This window comes from Schistocerca americana, chromosome 9 (genome assembly GCF_021461395.2).
Source record: "Schistocerca americana isolate TAMUIC-IGC-003095 chromosome 9, iqSchAmer2.1, whole genome shotgun sequence".
Lineage (NCBI taxonomy): Eukaryota > Metazoa > Arthropoda > Insecta > Orthoptera > Acrididae > Schistocerca > Schistocerca americana.
The window spans coordinates 106032460-106055893 of NC_060127.1; the positions used below are offsets into that span (position 1 = coordinate 106032460).

The 23434-nt window shown below is 42.8% G+C and overlaps 1 protein-coding gene across 2 annotated transcripts in view; it reads left to right on the plus strand.

Moving 5' to 3' along the window:
* Window positions 1-23434, plus strand: part of LOC124550857 (tetratricopeptide repeat protein 27) — a 141083-nt gene that overhangs the window by 59895 nt on the left and 57754 nt on the right. For both annotated transcript variants that reach the window (XR_006967733.1, XM_047125597.1), the window contains exons 8-10: window positions 5787-5900; window positions 8432-8650; window positions 21697-21870. Coding sequence is in view for 1 of the 2 variants with exons in the window: in XM_047125597.1 (XP_046981553.1) it covers window positions 5787-5900; window positions 8432-8650; window positions 21697-21870 (507 nt within the window). In the remaining variant the exon portion in view is untranslated. The remainder of the gene's footprint in view (window positions 1-5786; window positions 5901-8431; window positions 8651-21696; window positions 21871-23434) is intronic.

Genomic DNA, 23434 nt, shown 5'->3' on the forward strand with positions numbered 1-23434 from the left:
GAGATCTTTTGTACAATGGTAGAAATATTTTCAGTCATAATATAAACAATCTAGGAAAATATAAGTAATTACTTACTGTAAAGAAGACATACCAAGTTGCAGATAGGCACAATTAAAAGACACTCTTAATAGTGTTCAGCCACAGCCTTCTTCAGTAAATAGAAAGACACACACAACATTCACACACACACACACACACTCAAGCAAGCACACCTCACACACACATGACCACCACTCCAGCATCTCGAGGTGGTATGCAATATCACTTGGGATGCAAGCAGCAATCGGGGGGGGGGGGGGGGGGGGGTGGAGCGGATGAGAAGGGATAGTAGCATACGGGTGGGACACGAACACTGTCTGCTGGAGTGTGTGCAGTGACTAGACTGCTGATAGGTGCAGTGTTATGAGGTTGTGGGGCAAGGAGGAGGAAGGAAAAGGAACAAAAAAGGAGAGGCACAGGGAAAGATAGGTGGATGCATTGGCAGAGGGCTGCAAATAAACAGGGTGGGAGATGAGAATGGGGAGGAGATGATAGGATAGAGGGATGGAAACTATTGGGTGGAGGGTGTGGGGAGAGTATATTACTGTAGTTTGAGGCCAGGATAATTATGAGATTGAAGAATGTGTTGGAAGGATAATGCCCACCTGCGCAGTTCAGAAAAGATGGCGGTGGAGGGAAGGATCCAGATGACTCGGGTAGTGGGTAGTGGAGCGCTTATTGAAATGTGTTACGTTCAGCTGCATGTTGAGTCGCAAGTTGTTCTTGGCTGCAGTCTGATGGTGGCCATTCATCCTGAGAGACAGGTGGTTGGTAGTCATACCAATGTAAAAAGGTGTGCAGTGATTGCAGCAGAGCTGGTAAATGACATGTCTGCTTTCACAGGTGGTCTGGCCTCTGATGGGGTAGGACAAACATGTAATGGGAGTGGAATAAGTGCTGGGTGTGTGGATTGGGCAGGTTCTGCATCTGGCTCTTCCACAGGGATACAATCCTTGTGGCAAGGGGTTGGGATTGGGAGTGGCATAGGGATGGACTAGGATGTTGTGGAGGTATGGTGAGCAATGGAACACTACTTTAGGAGGGATGGGAAGTACCTTGGGTAGAATGTCCCTCATTTCAGGGCACGATGATTGGTAATCAAAACCCTGGCAGAGGATGTGGTTCAGTTGTGCCAGCCCACGATTGTACTGAGAGATGCAGGGGACACTTCTTTGTGGCTGGTTTTTGGGGATGGTGGGAGGATTAGGGTTGTAAGGGGGAGTGGCACAGGAGATCTAGTTGTGGACTGTCTGGGAGATAGAGCCTGTCTTTGAAGGCTTTGGTGAGAACCTTAGCCTACTGAGCAAGGGAGTTTGGTTACTGCAGATACACCATCCCCAGGTAGCAAGCCTATATGGGAGGGATTTTCTGGTGTGAAAGGGATGACTACTGTCAAAATGCAGGTACTGTTGGTGGTTGATAGGTTTAATGTAGACAGAGGTGCAGATGGGGGTCATCAGAGGAGAGGAGGTCAACATCTAGGAAGGTGGCACGCTGGGTTCAGGAGGAGCCCGTGAAGCGGATGGGAGAGAAGGTGTTGCGGTTGTGAAGGAACGAAGGTAGGGTGTCTTTGCCCTGGGTCCAGATCATGAAGACATCATCATTGAACCTGAGCCAGGCTAGGCTAAGAAGGTCTCATGTAGATGGCCCATAAAAAGGTTGGCATAGGAGGGTGACAGCCATGCGGGTGCCTGTGGCTGTGCCGTGAATTTGTTCATATACCTTCCCTTCAAATGAGAAGTATTTGTGGGTTAGGATAAAATTAGTACGATATATGAGCATTGAGTTTGTTGGTTTGAAGTCTGAAGGACATTTGGAAACATAATGTTCAATAGTGGTAAGACCATGGACATGAGGGATGCTGGTGTTTGGGTAGGTGATGTCAACAGTGGCAAATAGGGATCCAGGCGGTATAGGGGTGGGGATAGTGGAGAGTTGGTGAAAGAAGTTGTTGGTGTCCTTGACATGGGAGGCTATCTTATGGGAAAATGGTTGGAGGTCTAGGTCAATGAGCGCTGAATATCCTTTCAGTGCGTGCACAATAACCAGCCTCAATGGGGCGTACAGGATTTTTGGTTTTGTGGAGCTTGTAGAAGGTAGGTGTGTGGGGTGTCATATGGGTGAGAAGGGGAATGGATTCAGGGAGATGTTCTGGGAAGGACCTAAGGCTTTAAGCAGGGATTGGGGTTTCTGTTGGACTTCTGGGATGGGATCACTCTGAAAAAGTTTATAGGTGGAGGATTAAGACAATTGTCGGAGGTCTTGTGCCAGGTAGTCACTGTGATTCACAACAACAGTGGTGGAACCTTTGTCTGCAGGTAGGATGATTAGGTCAGGATTTGTTTTGAGGTTGTGTAAGGCTTTTCTTTATTCTACTGGTAGGTTGGTGTTCTGGGGAAGTTGGAGGTAAGGAATTTCTAAAAGTATCCAGCAGGTAGTTAATTGGAAGGGGGAGGGGGGATCACAGTTTTATGGTGGTACGAACTACAAGTAGGGTTCATTGTGGAATTAGGGTGGCTTTGTTTGAAGGATTGGCGGCAAAGAAGTGCTTGCATTGCAGGGATCGGGAGGAGTACAGTAGGTCTTTCACACATCCAGCATGGATAAATTTGGGTCAATATGCTAGTCCCAATCCCAACTCCTTGCCTCAAGTGTCATATCCCTGTCGAAGATCCAGGTGCAAAAGATGCCAATCCACCCACCCAGCACTTCCTATTCTGGTTCTGTCACAGGTTTAAAGGGCTAAAGGTGAGGCCTTTGGATAGGACTGAAACTTCTGTGGAGCTGAGGGAAAAGGTCAGCTATACAGGGTTTAGCTGCTATGAGGGGCAGATGAGAGGAACACTGGGTACGATAGGGTTCAGATAGTGGTGCGCCGAGGCAGCAGTAGGATGTCAGCAGAGTGGATACTTTATGGAGGTGGTGTCTGGAAGGCTGCTCCAGGTGCTGGAGAGCAAGGGATTCAATTTATTGCAAAGTAGTTGTAGCTTGTGGAGGGAGCAGAGACGGTTTTGGGATGCCTGTGCCGTGGAGATGTGTTTTTGCAGTACTAGGTTTGTGAGGACAAGGGATTGGTGGAGTCTGAAAAGCTGTAGGTCATTGGGAAATGAGGAGTGGGATCCAGAGAAAGGAATCTTTACAGTTAAGTCCTTTGGGGGGGGGGGGGGGTTGCCATGGTTTAGGCAACATTTGAGAAACAGGATGTGGGACTGGGTTTTAGCCAGGGAAAGGTATACTTTTCCAAACTGCTGCAGAAAGATGGAGCAAGGGTCCATTGTGGCAGGAATGGCACAAAGGAAACTGGAATGATGGAGAAATGGGCAAAATAGATCTTGATAGATGTGAAAGGAACTGGATAAGCAATAAGACGCATAAAGGTCGTAAAAAACACTTAAAAACACACACAGATACGCAAAAATACATGAAACTACATGAAACCACATAAAGCTATGCATAACTATGTTAAATCATAAAGAAACATGGGTGAAAAGTAACAGTGAGGTACGGTAGCGTATGTATGTTGCGATAAGCAGAGAGAGGGAGAGAGGGGGGGGGGGGAGGGGAGGGGGGGTTAGGTCAAGGATCAAAAGTTTATGTGGCATGGACAGGTGTCGAAAACAAAATTCTAAGTACATCAGGATGGGGAATGAAGTGGGATGGCGCCATCTGTACCTCTGTCCACGCTAAACACACCAACCACCAACAGTACCTGCATTTTGACAGCTGTCATCCCCTTCATACCAAAAAGTCCCTTCCATATAGCCTGGCTACCGGGGTATCGTGTATCTGCAGTGACAAAAACTCTCTTGCTCAGTAGGCTAAGGTTCTCACCGAAGCCTTCACAGGCAGGCTCTATCTCCCAGACAGCCCACAAATAGATCTCCTGTGCCATTTTCTCTCACAACCCCAATCCTCCAACCACCCCCAAAAACCAGCCACAAAGAAATGTCCCCTTTGTCTCCCAGTACCACCCGGGGCGGCACAACTGAACCACATCCTTTGCCAGGGTTTTGATTACCTTATCATCGTGCCCTGAAATGAGAGATGTCCTACCCGGGATAGTTCCCACCCCTCCTAAAGTGGTGTTGTCGCCCACCCAACCACCACGACATCCCAGTCGATCCTTGTGCCAGCCCCAGTCCCAACCCTTTGCCTGTGGGAGACCCAGGTGCAAAACCTGCCAGTCCACCCACACAGTACCCGGTCCTTTCACAGGTTTATCTTACCCCATCAGGGCGGGCCACCTGTGAAAGCAGCCGTGTCATTTACCAGCTCTGTTGCAATCATTTCACAGCTTTTTATACTGGTATGAGTACCAGCCAGCTGTCCACCAGGATCAATGGCCACTGCCAAACTGTGGCCAAGAGCAAAGTAGACCACCTGTGGCACAACATGCAACTGAACATAACACACTTTATTTCAATGGCTGCTTCACTACCTGAGCCATCTGGATCCTTCCCTCCACCACCAGCTTTTCTGAGCTTACAGTAACATACTATCCCCACACCCTCCACCCAACAGTTTCCACCCCCTCTGTCTTATCATCTCCTCCCCATTCTCGTCTACCACCTTGTTTAATTGCAGCTCTCTGGCAATGCGTCAGCTTGTCTTTTCCCGCACCTCTCCTTTTTTGCTACTTTTCCCCCCTGCCTCCCTGCCCCACAACCTCCTGACGCTGAGCCTGCCGGCAGTCTAGTCCCTGCACACTCCACCAGACAGCGTTCTTATCTCTCCTTCTGTATACTACTATCCCTTCCCCACCCCCTCCAGACCTGCGGCTTGCATCCCAAGTGATGTTGCATACTGGCTCGAGATGCTGGAGTTGGCGGTTGTGTGTGCGTGAGGTGTGCTTCCTCGTGTGTGTGTGTGTTTACTGACGAAGGCTGTGGCTGAAAGCTTTATGTGAGTGTCTTTTAATCGTGCCTGACTGCAACTTGGCATGTCTTCTTTACAGTAAGTGCCAATCTATCTTTTCCTACATTGTTGACAGTCTTGCCTGGAATTTCCAGTGTTTGATTTTTGCCAGTTAGAATGTGTATAGTTAATGTGTTTTTCCTCTTATTTTGTGTGCAGTATTAATTGTTATGACAATTTAATTGATATCTCTTAAATGTAATTGTGCTGTTTTCCCTTTTAGCTGTGTTGTTTCCCAGAATGCACCTATAACTGGCATTTTCTTATTTTATTGCTACTTCTCATCTTTTTTTAAATACTAGCTATTTGATAACTACTCATGTAAATTCCTAGATGGTTATGGCTGCCATGACTTTGTGTACCACCTTATTTTAGGCATTGTTTACAACAGTAGTAACAAGGAAAGTAGCAGTTACCTGTGTCTAATTCAGACCCAAGTATTTTCATTGCATCCTGAAGATACGGTGACAGTGTTTCAGTTGGAGAGGATCTCATTTTGAAAACTAAGTACACCATCCAACATTGGACATTCCAAATTTACGACCCGTGGCCGTGGCACTGAATTGCATGAAGAATGACTTCTTGTATTACCTATAGATGCATTGCACTTTTATGGGATGTAGTCTACTAGCATGCAAAGGATTTGTAGACTTAAAAAGTGTACAAGGAATGCTGTACATAAGTTCGCTTCCTCGATTCATTATTAGGTATAGTTCATTAAGTCCTTCCAGTATTACGTGTTAATGATCATTTCGGAGACAGTCTATCTTTTGCTTTTCTTCCACATGTCATTGTAATAACTCTGTGTAACAGAGAATTTGCTGTGTTGCAGTGTGTGCTGGCAGCTCCCCAGTCCTGGAGTGTCCAGATGTCAGCGCTGTTGCTTCGCTGCCGACTGGAGTCGTGGCATTCACGCACAGTGGAGCGTTCGATGAATCAGTGCCAGGTTGGTAACCGTACTCGTGTCTGGACATGGTGCGGAAATTCAGAGGGTAGGAGTTACACTCACAAGGAGATTCCTTGTGCTGCTGCATCCCACAACTGATTGATTCGTGATGCTGATTTTGTATGAATATGGAGGAGGAACAAGGTGACAGAATGGTTGCAGGGTTTATTGATTCAGGAAGTGAAATACCCAGTACTGCTGATAGTAGCACTTCTGAGGGTAGTCTGAATAGTTCTCAGCCTAATATTGAAAATGATATTTTATGTTTCAAAAACTTTGTATTTTTTGATAATCTCATTATTAGGTATAGTTCATTTAAGTCCTTCCAGTATTATGTGTTAATGGTCATTTCGGAGACAGTCTATCTTTTGCTTTACGTCCACGTGCCATTGTAATGTGTTCCGGTGACATTATTTCGTGCCTGTAATGTTTCTCTGAAATTATTGTCAAATCCCGTCTACAGCTGCAGTCATTTTTTGGTTGGATGAAAAACACTGACAAGCTAGTGGGACTTTATTTTTGGGGGGGAAGAGATGGAAGTCTGAGGGAGCCAAATCTGGGGATTAGGGCTAATGTTCCAAGACATAATAGCACAGATTCTTTAATTTAGCAATTCGTGACACATTTTTCTAAGTGTGTGCACTCTCTTAATGAAAGATGAGTTTGTTTTCTTTCTACAACCAGGCCTCTTTCGTTGAATTTTTGCATCCAGAGTGCTCAGAAGAAATGATAATGCCAAGTCATCGTTTAATAGAACTCGTTTCACATTCAGAAACACCAATGCCATGAATTTCCCAGCTGATGACTTCATATTCTTCTTCTTTGGAGGTGAAGAATTGGCTTCCATCCACCGCTCCAATTGTTGTTTTGATTCTGGTGTGTAGTGATTAATCCGCGTTCCATCTGGTGTCACATACAAACATTCAAAAAACTTTTATCTTCATGAAATCACACTAAACACTGATTGGAAATTGTCACATGAATTTGTTTCAGATCCTCCTCGAGCAGACACGACATCATTCACCCACGAAGCTTTCTTGTGTCTAGTTCTTTGTGAAAAATTTAGCTGAAGCAGTCATGTGAAATCGATACAATTTTTGCAGTTTCACGCACTTCTGTACTCCATTCATCAAAAATCATATTGTGCAAATTTTCGACAATTTCTGGTGTCGTTGCAATTTTCGTATGTCTTTTATGTGGTGCAGTGGGATGATGTTGTAGGTTTGTTGATACTCTCTTCCAGTGCTACTGGGCTTAGCAGAAGTTTTTCTGTGCTAAGAATGTAGTGATACAGAATGGTAAAACACTATATTTTCACTTACAAGACACTGTCAGCAGAAGCTCAAAGGAAGTAAAAGCAGTATTTTGTGTAAATGGTTGTTGACAACTGCAAGATCAAATTTCACGCAGCTGTTGCGCATATAATGGAACTCTTAAAATCCAGTGGAAAAGAGTGAAGAATTATTACTGTTGTTATTATTCCAAATTCTGCCTTCAAGCTGTGAGTGATGGCTACCGACTGCGTCTCAGCCCCTGCCAGTGGCATCATTTAGATGTGCTGTGTAGGGGCGCGTGGTCAGCACATTGCTCTCCTGGACATTGCCAGCATCTTGGATCTTGGAATCCTTATTTCTCATTTGAGTAGCTCTCCAGTTGGCATCACGAGGCTGAGTGCTCCGTGTTCCAGATCTCCCACCACAGAAAATCTGTGACGTTTCTGGGAATTAAACATGTGTCCTCTGCATGTTAGCCAGACATGCTGACCACTCTGGTGTGGATGTGGACAAAGAAATGAGTTATTAAAGTACATAAAAAATTGTGTGAATTATGCTCATAGTGATCAGTAAAACACATCCTGCAATAAAGTGGCTGGATGAGCATGCCTGACGAGTTTCCTCGGTGCAGGAGCTCGATCTTCACCGAATACTCTTTGAGCCAAATTTTTATCGACTGAAGAGCTGTACCTTTCAGTTACTGTGATTGATCTTTGACAACTAAGTTGAAGGTTTGTGTATAATGTCTTGTCATAATTTTACTATTTAAGTTTTATTTGGAAGGTAACCTTAAATCAAAATGAAATGTAGCCACTAAACACACAGAGGAGAAGAGAACATGAGCTCTTGAAACACAAAGTTGCCCAAAATTGTTGAAGAATAGATGAGTTGATCGAATACCTAATGAAGGGATACCAGTTTTAATAGGGAAATAAGTTTAAGTGGGAATTTATTACTTAACTTGAGTAAAGAAGCGACAGGAATCAAGGAACAAGTAATTTGGTTAGATAGGAAGTTTGGGAATAAAAATCTAAACATTGTAGTGAGAGACAAGGCTTGAACACATCAAGCAGTTGCAAGTGAATGTAAGTTACAGCAGTTGTGTGGATGTGAAGAATCTTGCACAGGGCTGATTATCATGGAAAGCTGCCTGAAATCAGTTGCCATAGTGATTATAACAACAACTTGCAGAATTAATGTTGCTGACAGATTTTGGAGTATTTCCAGCATTAAATTTGGGATCAACATTTTCCGCAGATTCTGGTAGATGCCATAGACAGCGACAAGCCTCCAGTAGCCTTCCGGTGGCCGCAGCTCTTCTCTACTCCTCTGCCGCCGCGGTGGCACATCGAGTCGGAACTGGCACACCTGCTGCTGTCCCTGGGTGCCGTGAACAGTGCCCTCGACATCTTCCTGCGTCTCGAGGAGTGGGAGGCCGTCGTCAACTGCTACCACATGCTCAAGCTGCGCCATAAGGTGAGTTCAGAGTCGGCAGTGATATGTACGAGGGTGATGGAGGGATGCAAATGTAAAAACTCCCCAAGATAATGATTGTAAAAGTTGCAGTATAGGTAAAGCTAAGTACACAAGTATTACTTTTACCTGACTCTCATGAATCCAGATTTCTGATAAAAAAAAACACAAACAGAAATCTTTGTTATACAGGTGGTGCAGTAGGGTATATGTGTAGTAGTTAGGATGGCAGTGCAGTAGCTCAGAGGTTTTTGTCCCACGCTTCCGGCTACGTTACTGTGATAATTTCTGAAGACTGTGGAAACAGTATGGCCTGCTATTTGTGATTCCACCACTGATCTTTGTGAAATTGTCAACCTCTGAATTCCTTGAAATGTTAGCAAACATTCCTGGTTGTTCAAGTGTAGACTATAGCGATATAGATACCGGGGTGTATATGACCTGGGAGAACCGGGAAAAACCCATGATTTATTTCATCCAGGAGAAAACAGGGAAAAACCCGAGATTTTCTAAAAATTCCAGGAATTTTTCATTGTTTTAGTTTTCAGTTAAATTTTTGTAATTTTGACTGGTAAGAACCAATACTCTAACAAAGGATATTACAGTATCCAGTTACTGCAAAATAAAACTGCAGCAATGAAACATGAACGAGAGGAAAAAATGAAAATAAAACTTAAATTGCAAAGGAGATGTGCCGCATACAAAACGCAGTGCTCATACAAGCGTCTGCCAAAAGCAAAATGTGTTAAAAGCTTGAGGAAAACTATGAAATGTTTCATATACCAGCAAATTGCCTTCGATGAGCGTGAGGTCACAACTGTTTACATTAGATTCATTTTAGCAGTTATGAGCTGGCTCAAGCGTGTGCCCAGTTGAGTCGCATATGAATTGTACCTTCTCCCACTTTGGCTACAGAAATGTGACTGTTGGGTGTGTAAGCAGTCACAGCAAGCAGTTATACTCTGTTCATCACAAAAATAAACCTGATGTAAAAATTTGCTTGAATCTCACTGGATTTCATTTTGCGTGGAGCGGAAGCCAAGTTGTGACCAGTACAGTCAAGTATGATCATAAGGATATGTTCTATGCTGTGTTACACACACAAAGACTGAGCAATAATATGCGGGACAACAGCTTTACCGGCTGGCCAACCAGTGGTCCAACTAGCTTGCAGTGATGTGAGCAGTTGCATTTCAGACGTAAAAGAGGTGGGCAAAGAAACAATGTAGCTTCGATTGTCTTTTAATTTTTAAAAGAGAATGAAATAGTATTTGATAAAACTGCAGCACTACCACACGCTTCGTAGGTAACAAGACGGAAATCATGAAATGCTCTCGTTCTCACCTGACACAGTATTCTAATTACAAACAAGGGCGATGAAAATTCCTAACTTAAACACAGGGTAATTTTTCTGAGCAAGCTATGTGTGATGCAAAAGTGTACTGCAGGGATTTCACCATACTATTGAATACTGAAGCCATTGAAGATATTAATTACAGTCAATCGTCTGGTGGCATAACAGTCTTGTTATTTCTTGGGCCAAACCCCTTAACTTGGCTCCTGATCAGTTCTGTTTGGTTCATATTGTAATGGTACAGTGGCAAATGTAAAAATGCAGCATTTGCACGGTCTGCTCAATTCTGTGAAACTGATTGTTTTTCATGTTTCTATGACACATACCTACATCTGTGGTATAAAACAGTGGACACAGTCCAAATAAAAGAGTATTTCATTTTTGCCTTAAAAATTAAATTGTTATGTTTTCTTAACTTAAGCAACCTTTATTAACAGTCTTTCATAAAATATTGGTGATTGGGGATTTACATTTGATATGAAAACTGAAATTTCGCATGCAATATGTAATTACAAACAAGGAGACGTGCATTATTCATAAAAAATTACAATAAATTTTACAATTACAGGATGTAGGTAATTTAAATTGAATGAGGGGGGAAAAAAGAAAAACTGATTCGGATGAGATTTGAACCAGCAAACTATTTACTGTGACCCGTTATTACAGTACTACACTAGCATTTCTGCTACTGATGCATGTACAACAGTGATTGTATCAACCGTATCTGATACAGTCCCTTGGCAAACTTCAAAGCTGACCATCTCTCTAAATTTATGACAAATATTAAAAACAACCTACATCTCAGCTCTTTCTGGCCGTGTTCCACACGCATGTTTCACTATGAAACAGGAAGCAGCCTCAGCTATTTTCATACTGCGTATTAACAGTACGACAATCAGAACACAACAGTGCAGAGGCTGTGCCATACACGATTTTTGAAATGAAAACTACACAACTAAAGAGTGACTAAGAATAACATTGATGGTTGCTAATACATTTGAATATCTTGAAGTTTCATTTAACGTAATTTAGTAATAATATATCTTGTACATAAGTAGGCCCTACTTCAAACAGCGCAACAACATCAGTGTACGTGTGCTATTGCGTCTGTACATTCATCGTGTTTGTGTTTGTTTACATCGGGTTTATTCCTATGATGCTGCGCGGTCTAAGGCGCCTTGCCACAGTTCACGCGGCTCCACCCGTCTGATGTTGAGTGTCCTCACTCGGGCATGGGTGTGTGTCTTGTCCTTAGCATAAGTTAGTTTAAGTTAGATTAAACAGTGTGTAAGCCTAGTGAGTGATGACCTCAGCAGTTTGGTCCCACATGAACTTACCACAAATTTCCAAAATTTCTTACAATGAATGGATTATAGATGCTACCTTGATACATTTTACTGGTGCACCCAAGCTGCCGGATTCAGGCATGCGCAGCAGGCCCGGATCTAGGAGGAGGGTGGCAAACTGGGGTATCTGTCCCAGGTGGCAGTTTTGGGGGGAGGGGGTGCGCGAAATTCATATTCTTGAGGAAAATGAATGAATCGTAAGTTTATTTTTGAATGCGTGCATAGTGTGTGTGATGTCTTTGTCAGGGGAATCCTTGTTGCATCTAGAAATAAACTTTCCTGCAGGAAAAAGGGGCTATATGAGCTGAGACGAGTAAAGCCAAACAGATGAATGCCAATCACTGTCTGATTATGTGGTTGATTGGGTTTGTGAATGATCAGTGTTGTTAAAATTACTAGCGTACTCCGTAGATTCAGACTACCAGAGTGGAAATAAACGACTGTTAGGAATAACGGGTAAGAATGATCATGTACACTCCTGGAAATGGAAAAAACAACACATTGACACCGGTGTGTCAGACCCACCATACTTGCTCCGGACACTGCGAGAGGGCTGTACAAGCAATGATCACACGCACGGCACAGCGGACACACCAGGAACCGCGGTGTTGGCCGTCGAATGGCGCTAGCTGCGCAGCATTTGTGCACCGCCGCCGTCAGTGTCAGCCAGTTTGCCGTGGCATACGGAGCTCCATCGCAGTCTTTAACACTGGTAGCATGCCGCGACAGCGTGGACGTGAACCGTATGTGCAGTTGACGGACTTTGAGCGAGGGCGTATAGTGGGCATGCGGGAGGCCGGGTGGACGTACCGCCAAATTGCTCAACACGTGGGGTGTGAGGTCTCCACAGTACATCGATGTTGTCGCCAGTGGTCGGCGGAAGGTGCACGTGCCCATCGACCTGGGACCGGACCGCAGCGACGCACGGATGCACGCCAAGACCGTAGGATCCTACGCAGTGCCGTAGGGGACCGCACCGCCACTTCCCAGCAAATTAGGGACACTGTTGCTCCTAGGGTATCGGCGAGGACCATTCGCAACCGTCTCCATGAAGCTGGGCTACGGTCCCGCACACCGTTAGGCCGTCTTCCGCTCACGCCCCAACATCGTGCAGCCCGCCTTCAGTGGTGTCGCGACTGGCGTGAATGGAGGGACGAATGGAGACGTGTCGTCTTCAGCGATGAGAGTCGCTTCTGCCTTGGTGCCAATTATGGTCGTATGCGTGTTTGGCGCCGTGCAGGTGAGCGCCACAATCAGGACTGCATACGATCGAGGCACACAGGGCCAACACCTGGCATCATGGTGTGGGAAGCGATCTCCTACACTGGCCGTACACCATTGGTGATCGTCGAGGGGACACTGAATAGTGCACGGTACATCCAAACCGTCATCGAACCCATCGTTCTACCATTCCTAGACCGGCAAGGGAACTTGCTGTTCCAACAGGACAATGCACGTCCGCATGTATCCCGTGCCACCCAACGTGCTCTAGAAGGTGTAAGTCAACTACCCTGGCCAGCAAGATCTCCGGATCTGTCCCCCATTGAGCATGTTTGGGACTGGATGAAGCGTCGTCTCACGCGGTCTGCACGTCCAGCACGAACGCTGGCCCAACTGAGGCGCCAGGTGGAAATGGCATGGCAAGCCGTTCCACAGGACTACATCCAGCATCTCTACGATCGTCTCCATGGGAGAATAGCAGCCTGCATTGCTGCGAAAGGTGGATATACACTGTACTAGTGCCGACATTGTGCATGCTCTGTTGCCTGTGTCTACGTGCCTGTGGTTCTGTCAGTGTGATCATGTGATGTATCTGACCCCAGGAATGTGTCAATAAAGTTTCCCCTTCCTGGGACAATGAATTCACGGTGTTCTTATTTCAATTTCCAGGAGTGTATTATCTTCTCGATCTATCCAAGAAAATGAAATTTTGACAGAAAAATTTTGGCCACATCGCTATACTAGTAAGGGCCAATTGCATAGTCCCCGGCTAGCAGCCGCTTAAGTTCTGTTCTGGAAGTAGTGTGGAGAACGCGTTGTACAAACATGTAACAATGCCTAACGGTAGAATAATCGCAGGGTAACTAAACCGGTGATTCTGGCAGGGTTAGTGAAGTTAACAGGCAAATAAGTTTTGGCAATGGCAGGAACAGTTACAGAATTAGTGATGACAAGATTGTTTGTTAGTAGAATGAAGGAGGGGGAAGAAGCGGGGACATCACACAAATTATGGAAGAATGTGACGGTTCCTAATTTATATAAAATTTTTGTACTACTACTTTTCAATCTCATGCTTGAGAAACTGGAGCGTATGAATGAAAAGTGAAACTGTTTGCTTGTAGTAGACCTAATAGGCATTTGATATTTATACTTCGTTAATTATATTCTGTCATGTTATAAAAATGACCATTTGTACCAAAAAGAGTCTCGTTTATTTGGTGTGTGTTACAATTACTGCAATATTAGAAAGGCCTCTTTTGTTTTATCTAGCAGACAGTGCCAAAATAGACATAATCAGATCGAGACACCACTCAGTCTTGCATTAACAGCTTTTTCAGTATTAAACGACGACATTTCATTTTTCATGTAGCAACACGTTTAACGAACTATTATGAGGTAATAGATTCTTTCGCACAAAGGAAAGCACGCCATGTAAAGCTGTAGCAAGATTAGAGAGAAAAAAAATGCTAGGAGCTAAGGATTGAAGAAATGTGTACTTTCTTGCTTGTCTCTTGTCTTTATTGGTTTCATGTATCCTATATTTAATATCATGACGCACAAAACTGCATGTTATTAGCTAATGGGCGATAAAGAGTGCAAATTTTCTGAAGAGTTCTTGTTCTCTCGATTACAAATAATCCCGCTAAGCATTAATTGCGAGCAATTTTTGTTTTTTGAGAGGATGTCAAACCGGCTGACTGGGAGCAGGAGAGGCACCACAGAACATTTTACATTTTAATTTCCACTGTCTTTAATATAGTTTGACAGCTTTTGTTATAGAATATACACATTTCAATTCCACAGAGCTAAATACAGGGACATGCGATAGAAGAATGCTGTGTGAAGAGGCGTGGCACTGCACTTTGGCACACTTAAGACCCAATAACATTTCTTACATTTCTTTTTTCTTTTTTTTTTTTTTCTTTTTTTTTTCTTTTTTTTTTAATCTTGATGTCCTATCTCTAACTCTTGAGGGGGGGGGGGGGGGGTCGGTGTCCACTATCTAGTATTGCTCCAGTTGGGAAATATCATGGATCTTGGGCTGATGCGCAGAGCAGTCTGAGTTATAGTGGCAAAGTGGGTAGTCTCCACATGGCCCGTGTTTACATTTAGTGATTTTGCTGTTTCCTCTTTGTTATTACTCTCACATCAAATGAAATCAGAAGAGATATCAGTGCCCTGGAACTGTCAAGTGAATTAAAATACATTCACATCATTACAGAAGGCTAAAATATATTAACCACATTGCAGAACAATGAAGTTATTTTTGTCGGTTTGCTAAAGAAATTTGGCTTTTATTATCTTTTGCACTGAAGGCTTCAATGTATTTGAAACGAAGTGTTTAATTCCACACTATTGGCTAGTTTCAGCTGTTCGCTGCATTTCAAGTGAATGTTTTCATCTTCTAGCACGTATGACACTATGCCATAATAAAGAACCAAACATGAGATAATACAGTCTGGTACTCCAAGAAAATTTACATCCCAAAAACCACACTGAAAAGCTTAATATCAGGTCGAGGCCTACTTTGTTGGGAATCTGTACATACAAATGTGCACATTTTAGTATGGTTCACGAAATTCGGATGATGTCTGTTTCTTTTATGGCGTAATGTAAGCTCTTTTAATGTTTTACACGTACGAACATATGGGCCTCCTATGTCATCGTAGCCGCGAAAATGTGGTAGTGCCTGTCATCTGGCACTCTCTGGCAACTGCTGAAATGAACCTATTTCTAACAGGTCACACGAAAATATTGCGAATGGTGGTTTGAAAAGTGTTCCTTTCAAAGTAAATTTCCTTTTACTCAATTCGAAATATGTGCGAGAATGTACGATGAATTTATTAAATCACAGAGCGTTTCACTCTCGTTTAAAAATCAACTCTTTGAAGACGAGCCATTTGGAAGAATTTTGTGTCGGGATCATCAGACATTTATGTCATTATTAAAGAGTTTACTGGCACATTTGTGTGGTATATCTTAAAGTGTAATATGTGCAAAAAAGATCAACATTGTGTGTGAAAGCTTCTCTTGCTGCATATTGACCTTCGAGACTAACATTATATGTGAAAGTGTTACTTTTCCTGTAGCAACACTATGTATATTAATTTAAACCATTAACTTTACTGTTTGTGTGTGCGCGCTACTTAACAGTGATGTTGATGTTGGCCAACTACATCACGTGTCCTATGTTCTGAATATCTGCTGTCATCACCTGGAGAGATCACGTGACATGAGCTATGATTGGCTTACAAAAGTGCATCGCAATCTCGATTTCAATACTTCAGAAACTAACATGCGGTGTTTGGTGGAATTCGAATTTATACTTCTGATGCTGAGCCACGATAGGCACAATTAAAAAGATTCACACAACCATAGCTTTCGGCCATTAAGGCCTTTGTCAGCAACACACACACACACACACACACACACACACACGCACACCTGCAGTCTCAGAGAGCTGAAACTACACTATCTTTCCGGTTCAGCTCTCTGAGACCGCAAATGTGTGTGCAAGTTGCGCTTGTGTGTGTGTGTGTGTACTGCTGACAAAGGCCTTAATGGCCGAAAGCTATGATTGTGTGAATCTTTTTATTGTGCCTATCGCGGCTCAGCATCTCCGCTATACAGTGAGTAGCAACTTTCCTTCTCTCTTATTATTACATTCCATTTTGGATTTTCCATTGTTTTAATTTATACTTCTGTAATTTGGAAATATGCAGCGTACATGTTGCTGCATATGAAAGATCTTACCAAAATGTGTTTTCTTTTTCCCTGAATTTCATTTTATAGAGTGCAGGGAAATTGTATGCCCATGTATAAAACCATAACCATTCCAAGGATTGATAAGTTTTACAGTTCTGAGCGAAAATATACTGTCACTTAACATGGAAAAAGTGTGTTTTCACTCGGGAGAAAGTATTTTTAACTGGGAAAAATCGAGAATTTTTTTTCCTTGTCCGCGTATACATCCTGAGATACCTGCTTACAGAATGAAGTGATACTTGTTACAGCATGATGACCAACAACAATATGATATTGTTGCCTTTTGTGCTGCATAGAATGATCGTAATGGTGAAGTGAGCAATGAAAGTGGTGTTTCAGGGGAAAAATTAATGCTTCATGTGGAGGCAGTGCCACAGCTGGAAAAACTATTGGTTTACCTGTAACATCAGCCAGAGACAGCTCCAGCCAAACTGTCTACACCATTGTGCTGTTCTCCATTGTCTCACGTGACTAAAACAAAGTAAATTGAACTCGAGTTGAGCAATTAAATGCGAGTATAGACAAAAGTACCTATAGAGTTTAAGTGACAAAAAAGTATTTCTTGTTAGTGCCAAAAGGTTTGTATATTGTAGTACATATAAAGAGTTTTTGCTTTTGGTAGAGTATATCCAGATTTTTCGTGATGCAGATTGCCACGTAGTCATGGTAAATGAGGGTCTTGTTTAAAGCCAAACAAAGGGTCCCCCGAGGACAAGAAACATCCCCTCCTCCTCCTCCATGACTCTAGTCTTCTCGCTATTCGGATACAATGTGCCACAACTCCCTCTCCTTTGCCAACCTCTTTGCCTCTTATCAACACTTACATACAATGACCTCATTTACATGTTGGAGGTATTCAAGCCTCTACAGTTTTCGCCCCCTACAGCTTCTTCTAATGCACCATGCAAGTTATCCCTCGATGTCGTTACAGATGTTCTGTAATCCTCCCCCCCCCCCCCTTCCCCCCCCTTCCCTGGCGAGCCACTGTTATCCACATATTTCTTTCCTCACTGATTCTCCAGTGGGCGAATTGACTTTCCAACTTATCCATTTTTTAAACACCTTTCTTTTCTACAACATCGGTAATTACTCATTTCTCATCCCGTCTTTTCAAATTCTCAGACCTCGGATCCCTTCCGTGCAATGTTGTGCCCCAAATGTATATTTCTTTGCTTGTACTAGTCACTCTTGTATCCTTCTTGCTTTATCCAGCATACTTTATTTTGCTTCCTAGCTAGCAGAATTCCTTCACTTCTGCTACGTGGTCCTCAGTTTTAATGTAAGGAATCGTTATCTCGTTTCTGCTACTTCTCATTACTTTTGTCTTTCTTTGGTTTATTCTCGAACCAAATTCTATACTCGTGAGACAGTCCATCCCATTCAACAGGCCCTGTAACCCGTCCTCACTGTCACCAAAGATAACGATGTCATCAGCGACCCTTATCATTGTTATCACTTTTAACTCCACTCCTGAACATTGCTTCTTCCACGTACAGTTCGAACAATCGAGCAGAATATCTGCATCCCTGACTTACACCTCTTTTAATACGATCACTTTGTTCTTTGGCTTCAATTTGTATTGTTTCCTTTTGGTTATTGTACATGTTGTATATTACCCGTTTTTCCTTGTAGTTCATACCCATTGGTTTTTTCCGGACTGACAGATCCTATGCAGATGTGTTGGTTTTTCTTAAGTTTTGTGTTCATTATCAGTTACAATGTGAGAACTGTCTCTCTAGTGTCATTACCTTTTTAGAAGCTTAACTAATCGTCATGTTACAGGTCCTCAATTTTCCATACGTGCCAACTCTCCCGATTTAAGCGGGAGCCTCCCGATTTTTCCTTCTTCTTCCCGACCGTGAAGACCGATCTCCCGATTTTCAGAGCTGTTTAAATACTTTCGTTATTATTTGAAAATCCTGCACCTTCATGAAATTCAAAATTGCCTACTCTCTGTGCCTAATTTAAAAGGGGATGCCACTGGAGCTAATATTGCTGATCTTCTACTTTCAGCTTTATGGGAATTCCGTATTCCATCAAAAAACTATCTGGTTTTTGGTGCTGATAATGCTCCTGTAATGGTAGGGCTAAAAAAGGGTGTGGCAGGATGTTTGAAGCAAGAAATTGCTAACTTAATCGCTGTAGGCTGTTCTTGTCACAAATTAATCTTGCTGCTGAGAAGGGGGTGGCATGTTTGCCTTTAAACGGTGACGAAAATATTATTGACATATTTTATTATTTGGAAAGGAGTGCAAAGAGGAAAGAAAAATTTGTAAAGTTTCAAACTTTACATGACACAGAAATGAGGAAAATTCTGAAACTTGTGCCTACATGATGTAGCGGCAGGGGAGCGCCACTCGCGGGTGCGGACCGAGAAGGCAACACTAGGAGGCCACGACCGCAGTTGGAGGCGGCCAGAGCGGGCGCGAACGGAATAGGGAACGTCCAGAGTGGCAGGGGAGCGCCACTCACGGGCGCGGACCTAGAAGGCACCACCAGGAGGCCACGACCGCAGTTGGAGGCAGCCAGAGTGGGCGCGGACGGAATAGGGAACACCTAGAGCGACAGGATAGCGCGACTCGTGGGTGCGGACCGACGAGGGAACGGCAAACAGAACACCAGGCACCGGGCAGGCATAAATATGCGACCCGGTCCAGCAAGCAGCCAGTCTCAGGGAACACCTGATGAAGACGTGAAGTAATGACATCGAAATATCGTGTTTGGAAGACGCTGATATCTGGCAGAAAACCCGATTTCCACGAGATGATGGTTATCGTTGAAAAGATGTTAAATAGGATTTTGGAGCAGTGGGACCCTTTGGTTAGTTTGTTCAAGAGTGAAATTGTATGTAAGGGTTCTGAAGTGGAAATTTTGAAGAATTATAAAATTCCAAAACACACTCAAAATGTTGATGTGTCTACTTCATATCACAAGTCCAAGCACTGTGAGAAGATTTCACCACACTCCTCACTTAAAATAATAACCCAGTTATCAGTTTTACAGAAAACCATTGACACTGTGGACTAAGCTTTATCATGAGAGGAATGACTGTTCATGTTTATGTCATCAAATTTACATACATCTCTATGCCTTTTCCTTTCAAGTTTTATGCCTATCTTTGAGAGCCCAAATGTGGTTTTTCAGTCAAGTGCCCCACATATCCACTTATTGAAGTCAATTTTGGGGGAACTATTGAAGAATGTGATGGCAAGATTTGTGAGACCACTCATTATTAAAACCTTCAGCTCTCTTATTGATGAAGATTATCACACTCCAGCAAATCAAAAGGATGATTGTTGTCTGATGATAGGGAATTCTACATTTGATTTGGTGACCACTTTGAAGCCTGAGGAAAAGTCTGTATTCTTTAAGTCTGTAAGAAAATGTTTCTTATCATGTGATTACATGATTCACAAATTTCCACTCAAAGATGAAGTTTTAATGCATGCAGAAGTTGCAAATATTTCTACAATTGGCAAAGCATCATTTTCCAGCCTTAGATTTTTCATAAATAGATTTTCTAATATTCTGACTAGCAAAAGTGAACACTTAGATACAGAAGTTGATATTCTCCACACTCAGTTCTGTAACTTTCAGCTGGAAGAAACCAACGTGGCAGCAGAGAGAATTGATGTTCAGTGGGTGTTGGTAGGTGAGATGAAATCGGCTGATGGGGTTCTTCAATATGATAAACTTGTAAAGGTGATGCTGGCTATTTTGTCAATTCCACATAGTAATGCGGAATGTGGGAGAATTTTTAGCACAGTTACAAAGACCAAAACTCAGTTCAGGTCCATATTTTCAGAAACGTCCTTGGAGAAATTTTTAATTTTAAAATCAATTCAAAAAGCCAAGTGCCTTGAGCAGAAATTTAGTTCAGAGTTTTTGAAGAAGGCTAGGTCAGCTACGGGTGTGCTGAATAAGGAACTACCGTAATCAGACAAATTCAGACTGATAAACTATTCAGATTATTTGCTAAGCCTAACATGTACAACCTGTATAAAATTGATTTAAATTTGGGAAAGATGTCTTATGGATATAAGATGCCATGCAAATATGGGTTGCATTATGAAATGAAAATGTGTGATCATTTAACAGTGATTTCTTCATGCAAAAACTGTGCTAATGTCAAAACAGAAATCTAATATACGTTAATTTGTTTCCTCGGATCGTAATTTCAAACTGTAATTCTCTCAAGAGTGCTTCACTTGAACGTGTGAATCCAAAGAAACCTGCAGAGCTCATCATTCACGTTGTTCAGCATGTTGAATGATAAATTATACAGTCCGAATGCTCAGGTATGTCCATTATTTAGTATTTACATGTAAATAATAAAGCAAATGTAATTGAGTTGTTACAGGTATTGAATTATTGCAACTTTAATCATCAGGGATGTGTTATAATTACAATAGTACACCGCTAAAATTCTCCTGATTTTTCATTTTTGAAAGTTGGCATGTCTGACGTTCTCTTCCATCCCTGAGTATTTATTCTTGACAGGAATCCAGATGCCAAGCAGTTAACGTAAGTGTCATTAGATAGTACACATTCACTAGAAAAATTATTTGGTTGCCATTTCCAACTGATTAATTCAGAAATTCCAAAAGAATGTTATCTATTTTTTTGCCTCGTTTGATCGCAAATATTTCGAAGCTCTGTCAGACATCTTACATATTGATCCTATTTCTTCTTCTGTCGTTTCATCGGCCTTTTGTTCTTATAGTGTTCACACTTTTGCTTTTAATTTCATCAAAACTTGTTTTGAGTTTTTTGTCAGCTGAATCTTTGTTTCTGACAATCATCGCTTTTCAGTTTTTCAACATGTTAATGGCACTTTCTATATGAAATAGAGAATGAGGAAAGAAAGCAAAGAGACGGGTGGGAATTCTTGACTCCCAGCCCCACAGGGCACTGTGGTAATGCAATGATGAAAGCTGAACAGAGAACAAATGTACATCATTCCTCAGTACACCTGTATCTCACGTCTTGACATATTGAGGCTTACTGATGTCTAGGCACGGGTTACTGAGAGACTGGCAAGCCGCCACTTGCCAGTCACTTAGATTGGTGAACTCCTGGAATGATGTATCAGTGTCTGTCATCTGATCTCAGTTCAACTCGACGCCAGTTTGAATTGAGAATTGCTATTCGTGCAAGAGGTGGCAGCTCTTTGTACTAAATTTTGCACCCTGTAAACCCGATTGTACTCTATATACACTCAATAAGTAAAATTCTGTTGTCTACTAATCCTCTTGGTGTCACACTTTTATTGGCGAGCAGTGTTTTTACTTTGGTACTGGATGTGTTGTAATAGCAATTGGTCTTTTCCTCTGACACTACATTTTGGGACTTTCATTTTACAGGCTGCCGAGATAGTGAGGCACGAGCTGCAGAAGAAGGAGACAGTGAAGCTGTGGTGCCTGCTCGGGGACTCGACAGACGACCCGGTGTACTACGAGAGGGCCTGGGAGCTGTCAGGACGGCGCAGCGCGCGTGCCCAACGCCACTGGGGGCTGTTCTACTTCAACCGCAAGCAGGTAGGGCACAGCCTTTCACCAAAAACTATTTATCGCCTTCATCTTTCCAGCTGATACAGATCAGTGTGGCAATACTGTAAAGGAACATTTATTCTAGAGCACCTTAGCCCGCAACTTATCGTACCCCTATCAGAAGTGGGACCATGTGTGAAAGCAGCCGTGTCATATACCAACTCTGCTCCAGTCGTTGCACAGCTTTTCATGTTGGTATGACTACCAACCAACTATATATTAGTGTGAATGGCCACTGCCAAACTGTGGCCAAGAGTTCAACAGTATTTGCCCCCATCTTTCGTATCACCTCCTCCCAGTTCACATCCCCTGACACTCATTGTATGCTGCTCCCTGAAAACACATCCATCAGCCTTTTCCCCTCTCTGCTCCTCTTCTTTTTGGCTCCCCTCCTCCTCTGTCCCCCTCCCTCCTCCCGCTCCCCCTCCCTCCCACTCCACCTCCCTCTCTCCTCCCCCTCCCCCTCCCCCTCCCCCTCCCAATGCTCCAACTTGCAGCCTTGCCCTGCGGCCTTCTATACCCGGATTAAAGTAACAAAGTGATTGACAGTGAAACCACAGTTGAACCTGGAATTTGGCGATGTTGTCGGTTCGCCGACATGTGCGTGCGCAGTATGGATATCGCAGCAACAGGTGTAAGGTTCCTTACTGCCTTCTCATGCCGCCTTTTAATGTGCATTACTGAGTTCGTTTTACAGGATCATAATATCCTTGTGGCTTAACAAACACACTCCTGTGTATAAAGTAATACTGCATTCCAATTATATGTATATCACAACAGAATCAACAGGAAGTGCACTGTCTTTTACAGTAATCAAAATTAATCATTTTCAGTTGTCAGATTCAATACAAAAGGGGTGTTAAAATGGATCTGAATCGACAGCTTGAGTACTTGCCAATTACTGTAGTATGCATGCAGAGTGGCATATCTGTGCAGAGGAGCATTCCTTAACAATGAAGTGAGATTTATTATACAATTGCAGTAAACAGAGTTCAGTCAAAAATATGACACAACACAAAAATAAAGACGAATTAAGATAAGGCTACGCGCCATTTAGTTCCGGATCACTTTCTTCCTTGACACTGTCGTTATCTGAGTTCTGGTCCATGGACAAGTCTCTGGAATCACCTTACGATATAATTGTATTTTCAACATTACGTTCTAAGCTAACTTTACTCTTCCTTGCTTCCATGACAACCATTTCTGTGTGGCATACAACATTATTTCACTTCCCTGGCATTATTTGTGCCACTGCTTTCGCTAACAGTCTTTGAATATCTGCTACTGTGTAGCTTTTGTTATTTGTTGCCATGCTGTGTTTAATCTGCTCCCAAATCATTTCAATGTTGTTGAAATGGCAGTGGTATGGTGGAAGCCTAAGAACCCTGTGGCCACATTCATTAGGTACCTCGTCCACAGTGTACATGCTATGTCCATAAGTTCCGCCTTACATAAATTGTCCTGAATTTTAATGTTCTGCAGTTTCAACCATTCAACAATGTCAATCTCATCCGTTGTCATCGTTGGAGCATTATTTTTAGTAATTAAATGG